The 6,488-nt window shown below is 55.4% G+C and overlaps 1 protein-coding gene and 1 long non-coding RNA gene across 4 annotated transcripts in view; one reads left to right on the top strand and one right to left on the bottom strand.

Moving 5' to 3' along the window:
• Positions 1–6,488, bottom strand: part of LOC111817887 — a 15,930-nt gene that overhangs the window by 3,153 nt on the left and 6,289 nt on the right. The window lies entirely within an intron of this gene.
• Pkn1 (protein kinase N1) overlaps positions 7–6,488 on the top strand; it is a 23,760-nt gene continuing 17,278 nt past the window's right edge. Inside the window, exons 1-2 of one of the 3 annotated variants that reach the window (XM_004635527.2) lie at positions 7–135; positions 4,553–4,847. In XM_004635527.2, the coding sequence (XP_004635584.1) occupies positions 115–135; positions 4,553–4,847 (316 nt within the window). In that variant the 5' untranslated portion in view covers positions 7–114. Of the gene's footprint in view, positions 136–833; positions 899–3,485; positions 3,536–4,552; positions 4,848–6,488 lie in introns of those variants that run through there. The other 2 variants (XM_023720117.1, XM_004635526.2) reach the window with 2 other exon arrangements.

Raw genomic sequence — 6,488 nt, 5'->3', positions numbered from 1 at the left:
GCCCGGGTCGCGGGGGTCCTCGCCCGCCCCGCCTATCCTCCGTCCGCGCACGCGTGCTCGCTCGCCTCTCCCTGCGCGGGGACCCCGGCGGGCGCGGCGCGGCGCGGCGCGGACATGGCCAGCGATGCCGTGCAGGTAGGCGCACCTGCGTTCCCTTCGCGGCGACGGCTAGGCGACGCTACGGGACCGAGGGCGGGGGCGGAGAGAGGAGATGGTCCCGCACGGCCCCGCGCACCCCAGCCTGAGCGTCGGGGCGCGGGAAGGCTCGTGGGCGCGGCCGCTGTGTGCCCCAAGACCCTCACGTCCCTTCCTCGCGACTCAGCCTCACCTGCACAGGTGCCCCGCGCGCCACCCGCCATCCCGCCTGCGGGCAGACGCCTCCCAGATAGGCACCTGTTGGCGGAAGTGCCCGAGTCACCTCATTAGATTCAGGAACTGGGGACCCTTGCACCCACCATTCCAGCTGCAGAGGCTGACAGGTGGCACCTGCTTCCAGGTGCGGTCTCTTGCTCAGCAGGGTAGTGATGCTCCTGTCCCTGGAATTCTGCTCTTGTCCCTGCGCATCAGGATGGCAGGCTTGGGTCATCTTCCTCTCCTCTACCTGTGGCTAACCCAGTGCCACCTGGGGGCGAGGAGCTTCAACCTTCTGTGCAGAACGGGCCAGATGAACCACCTCCCACTCCTTTTGGTTCCTTGATCCAGACCTGAGGCATAGGGCTGGTGCTTCCCGAGTGAGCACCTCTCTGTCTAGTCCATTGTCCTGTGGTTGCTGTATAACCGTGTTCTCGTCTCCTTCTACACCTGCCCCATCTCCTCTGTGTCCCTGTCCCCAGTCCCGCTGATGGCCTGCCAGCCTTGCGGAGGAGCTGGGCGTATCTGGTGTTGCCGATCACACAAGGTCAGACCTTGGGGCCGGGATGGGCCAGAGTCCCTGCCTCCACCCACATCTAGGGACAGCTGTATGGGACCTCTGGTGCCTGCATGCGCTTGGTGTGAACTACGCCTGCCCCCATGGAGGCTGTGATCCCCGGAATGAGGCTGGATCCGTGCCCCATCCCCTTCCCATCTCATGTCCTCACTCTCCCCAGTCTTGGTGACCCCTTCCCAGTGATTGCTTGGGCTTGCCACCCTGTTTCTCTGTCCCATTGTGTCTGTTCTGTGTCCTGCAAATGGATGTCTGGAAAAGCCCAAAGCAGTGATATCTCTGGACAAGGGGGCCTAGGTCTCTGGCTGCCCTTCTGAAGAGTTTCCTGTAGGTGGGCACCCTGGGTCCAGTGCCCTCTCATCTACAATGGGAAGTGGAGGTGCAGAGATTCTCTAAGGCTATGCCAGGCCCAATTCCTGAGTTTGCCCTGTTGGCCCTCAGGTGACCCCTTGTCTCTGGGTAGAAGTGAGTCACCACAGGGAGGAGGACCCAGGAGGCCCAGCCTCCTTCCCTCCCTGCTTTCCATATTCTGAACCTCTGCTGCTTCAGAGCTGGGGTTGAGGGAGGTCACCCCTCCTCCTGGGCCTTCCCTATTTGAGCTGGCCATGCTCCTGGCTGTGTGCTGGCACTGTCTGTTGGGGACAGGGTGGGGCTGGCAGTGTGGTGGCAAGTGGGGCTTGCATGGGCCAGGGTGGGATTAGGTGAGCCCGGGTTTCCACTCCAGTGATGACGTTTCCTGGCTGTGTGCGCCCTGCCAAATGCCTTTGCCCTCTGAGCTGGGAGGTGAGGCTGCTGTGACATCTTTAGTGGTCCCCAGCCCATGTGTGATCCTGGGTCTAGCCCAGCACCTGGTAGCCTTCACATGGCCCACATGGGGGGCTGGATTTCTCTCTGTGGCGGGGTCTGCAACTGGTACTGTAGGAGGTTGTACACCATTCATGGGCACTGTTATAGATGCCATCTATACACTACCAGGCACAGCCACCTGCCCTCAGGACTGGGGACAAAATCCCCACCTATGGAGAGGGACTGCTGTCACTTTTCTGAGGGTTTCCTCATGTATACAGTAGGAGGGGGGAAGACAGGCGAGATAGCTCAGTGGACTAAGTGCCTGCTTTGGCAAGCGCAGGGACAGGTTCGATCCCTACAGAGTCCAGGAGTGGTGGGGGCACCCTGAAGGGAAGTGGCTCTGGGACCCACTTTGGAGACAGCTGTTCATAAGGGTGGATGGGAGCATGAGAATCTCTCAGCCTGGTTGGGATTCTCAGTGTGCCTTTTTTTTTTTTTTTCCACTGGAGATTGAACCTAGGGGCTTCAAACTGAGCTATACCCCTTATTTTTTAAAACTAATTTTTGAGACAGGATTTCCTTATCCTGCTCAGGATAGGCTTGAACTTGTGATACTCCTACCTCAGCCTTCCAAGTGCTAGGATTATAGGTGTACACCACCACTCCCTGTGCAACACTCCTGTTTTAAATCCTGGCCCCACCTCCTGTAGGCCCTGGGACCTTGGGGTGAGTTATGTCACTGCTCTGGGTCTTAATTTCCTCATTTTCTGCCCCTTGTGACACTGGTGTCTGACCTGGGGCCTTGTGTGTGCTAGGCAAGAGCCCTACTACCACTGAGCCACGTGCCTGGCCACATCTCTTTGTGTTGAAAATGGGTTGATCCTAGTGCACGTGTGATGTGAGCTGGGGGAGGTTTGCTGTAACTGCTATTATTATTATTATTTGCTGGGCTGGGCTGGAACCCAGGCCTTGTACATGCTGGGTGAGTGTAGTGCCACTGAGCTGCACCCTACCCTGTAATACTGTTAATAGTTGAGTCCTAGTGTGTTTGACAGGTGGTTTGTGTGCTGCTGTGTGGGGGCTGTTGTTGTCCCCAGCCCCGGTGCTGTTGCAGCACAGTGTTTGCCCCAGGGCCCTAGGCTGTGGTTGCACAGTGGCTGTCTGGACAGGAGGAAGCAGGAAGTCGGAAGGCCACTGGCAGGAAGGGGGCCTGGCCTCTGCAGAACTGGCTATTCTGTCCTGGAGGGGAAGTTGGGAACCGGGAGGGGGTGGTCTTTGGGGATGTATTCAGGTTGCAGTAGGGCTGAAGGCTCATGGAGTGTAGGCATGCTGTGGAGCTCTAGATGTGCACACGGGTGTGAGCAGGGGTGTGTAGGTGTGCATTGTACAGGTTCTATAGTGATGCACAGGAGCACTCGTGGGTACTTGCACATGAGTGTGTGTTCAGGTGGACATGTGAATGTGCCCAAGAGTGAGCCCATGATGTGAAGTCACTCCCTTCAGCCCATGTACCCATGTGGAGTCTGTTTGCCACTCACACCTGGACCTGTACTCCCTGTCACCTCCTGGTGACAGGAGGGAGGGCCATCCCTGGGCTGCCCCCAAGAGAGAAAAGGAGGCAGCCTGGAAGGATTGGAGAGGAGGTCCTCTTACTACTCCTAAGCTGGCCCGCCAGGCGCGCAGGGGGTGCTGGGAGCTGGCAGGAAAGAGGAAGTGGCGGCCCAGTGGCCCTGGCAGGACTGAGGTCCAGGAAGAGGGCGGGGCCCTCAGCAGGGGCCCAGGATGGCGGAGGCTGATCCCCCTTCGGAGCTGGAGCTGGAGGTGGGGGCTGGGTCTTTCTGTGGTGGGCAAAAGCGGGACCCCTCATGCACCGAGAGGCCCCGGCCTATAGAGCTTTGGGTTTGAGACTAAGAGTAGATTGGGTACTGGTGTCGGAGCTGCCTGGGTGGAGGGTGAAAATATCTGGGCCCTTGGGGCTCTCAGGTTGGGGAGATAGAGGAAGGAAACAGGGCTCTGTTCTTCGGGGTCCCAAGTCTTTTAAAAGGCGAGAGGGACTGTGAGTCTTTCTCTTGGGACCTCCTACTTTGGGGGTACAATAGGGACGAAGGAAGCTTGTCTCTCAAGGCCGTGTACTTGGGATACAAGAAAGAGAAGACAGGGCCTCTCTCTGGCATCTTATGGTTGAGGGTTACACCAGAGGGAAGAAAGAAGGGACCTTTCCCTAAGATCTCCTAGGTTAGTTGAGTGTGGTGTCCCACACCCATAATCCCAGCACTCTGGAGCCTGAGGCAAGAGGATTGCCATGAGTTTGGGCTCAGTCTGGGCTACAGAGCAAGACCCTGTCTCAAAAAAAAAAAAAAAAAAAAAAAAAAAAAAGCCTGGGGGGATTTATCTCAGCGTAAAGGCCCTGGCATCAATTGTCAGTACCAGAAAACAATACCTACTTTAGGGGGATAGCAGAGGAAAAATAGAGCCTGCCCCTGGGCCCCACTAGTTTGGGTGGCAGCTGATGGGAGAAGTAATTCTTCTTCAGAACTTCTGGTGTGGGGGGGCAGAAGGAGCGCTGGGTTCTGTCCTTCAGAACCCCACTCTCCATGGGACATATGGGGAGATGGGGCTGGACCTGTGGGGTCCCTTATTGTTAGGTAGCCTAGTTTTTGACATCTCAGTTTTGGGGGAGTCAGAGCAGGCCCATCTCACCCGTTTTGGGGATCAGAACGGTCTGGAACAGGCCTTAGCCTGGCTTCTGGTGCAGAGTGGAGGCTGGGCAAGCTAGGCTGCCCTGGGAGGGGCGGCTGCTACCCGGCCCTCACCTCTGATCAGCCTGTGATCTCGCAGAGTGAGCCCTGGTCCCTGTTGGAGCACCTGGGTCTGGCAGGCGCAGACCTGGCGGCACCTGGGGTGCAGCAGCAGCTGGAGTTGGAACGGGAGCGGCTGCGGCGGGAGATCCGCAAGGAGCTAAAGCTGAAGGAGGGTGCAGAGAACCTGCGGCGTGCAGCCACCGACCTGGGCCGAGGCCGGGGCCCCGTGGAGCTGCTGCTTCGTGGCTCTGCGCGCCGCCTGGACCTGCTGCATCGCCAGTTGCAGGAACTACACGCACATGTGGTGCTGCCTGAGCCCACTGCTGGCCAGGGTGAGCATGAGGGGCCGAGGGAGTTGCTTTGGGGGACACCACCTGAAGATGACTGTGTGTGGCAGACGACCCAGACACACAGTCCATTGACACCCAACTCACACATGGCCACACCCACATGGTCCTCCTCTAGCTTCTTGAATTTTGGGGTGGCAGATGTGGACCATTGTGTTTCATTATTTTTTAAACAGTTAAAATTTTTTAAAAGTGCGTTTGCAGGACATAATGTTTACATTTATCACAGGGAGTTTATACATATATAGAACACATCCTCAATACAGGTGCCCCTGTCACAAGGTCACTCAGACACTGTCACACAGTCCTGTTGACACCCAGACATGCCCAGGCTCATACACTGCCACCAGTGACCCTCAAGAGAAGACCATAGCACCTAGACAATGTCCAAAGGTGTATAGGGCTGGCCAGATAGCTCAGTGGACTAAAGCGCCTGTATAGGCAGAGCCTAGGGGCTGGTGTTTAATCCCTGGCACCACAAACCATGCTTCCACCCCCAGCATGTGCTGAAATGGTGATTGAGACTGGGCATAATGTTGCACACCTATAATCCCAGCTCTTGGGAGGCTGAAAACAGGAGGATCATTATGAGTCCTGTCTGTGTAGTGAGATGCCATAGACCCTGTACTAAATACATAAAACAAATCCAACAAAGGTGTCACACCATCACCTCAGTATCCAGAGTTATACAGTCACACCAACACACTACACCACAAGGCTTGTACAGCATCACTCGCATAATCCCTGAGACACAGCCTTTCTGATACCTGGACCATACCCAAGTAACACATTGTCACACGAAGGTCCAGAGAGTTACACAGTCATACCAGCATCCAGACAGATACACAAACACACACACTATCACATGAAGGCACAGAGCACCACAGCTGGGCCATTTTGTGCACAACACTTAGCTATACACCTACATGGCCTCATAAGTGCCTGAAATTCTAAAGCAGGTGCACCGCACCTAAAGATGGGCACATGGTGCTGTTCAGAGCCCCAACTTCCATGCAGTCACGCCTAACACCCCAGGATACACAAAGATACTTTACAAAATAAATTGTTTTCGTAGTACTGGCAAGTGACTCAGGGCCCTTACAATGAACTACATACCCAGCCCTTGTTAAAATTTTTTTGATGGGGTTTGATCCCCTGCTGTGCTGGCCCTGCGCCCAGGGTGTGCTGAGACAGGTGTGATTGAGACTAGGCATGGTGGCACACACTGTAATCCCAGCACTTGAGAGGCTATAAACAGGAGGATTCTATGAGTCTGATCTGCGTAGTGAGACCCTAAATACTCTATAGAAAAAAAAAAAAAAACCTTCTACCATTTTTGGGGGCCTGCCCAATAGCTCAGTTGTTTAAGTGCCTGCTGAAACAAAGCCCTCCAGCTCAAGCTTCTGTGGTTCGAACCCTAAAGGCATCTTCGGGCCTCCAAAAAAACAAAACAAAGCAAAACAAAACACCTTCTACCTAAATACTCTATAGACCCTGCCCTATATACAGAAAAAAAAAAATTTTTTTTTGAGCCAGCTGTGGCAGTGCATGCCTGTAATCCCAGTACTAGAGAGGCTGAGGTAGGAGGTTTGTTGCAAGTTCAAGACCAACCTGGGCTACAAAGTC

Source organism: Octodon degus, unplaced genomic scaffold, assembly GCF_000260255.1.
Source record: "Octodon degus isolate 3935 unplaced genomic scaffold, OctDeg1.0 scaffold00073, whole genome shotgun sequence".
NCBI lineage: Eukaryota > Metazoa > Chordata > Mammalia > Rodentia > Octodontidae > Octodon > Octodon degus.
The sequence above is the reverse complement of the archived record's forward strand: the minus strand, read 5'-3'. Positions and strand labels throughout refer to the sequence as shown.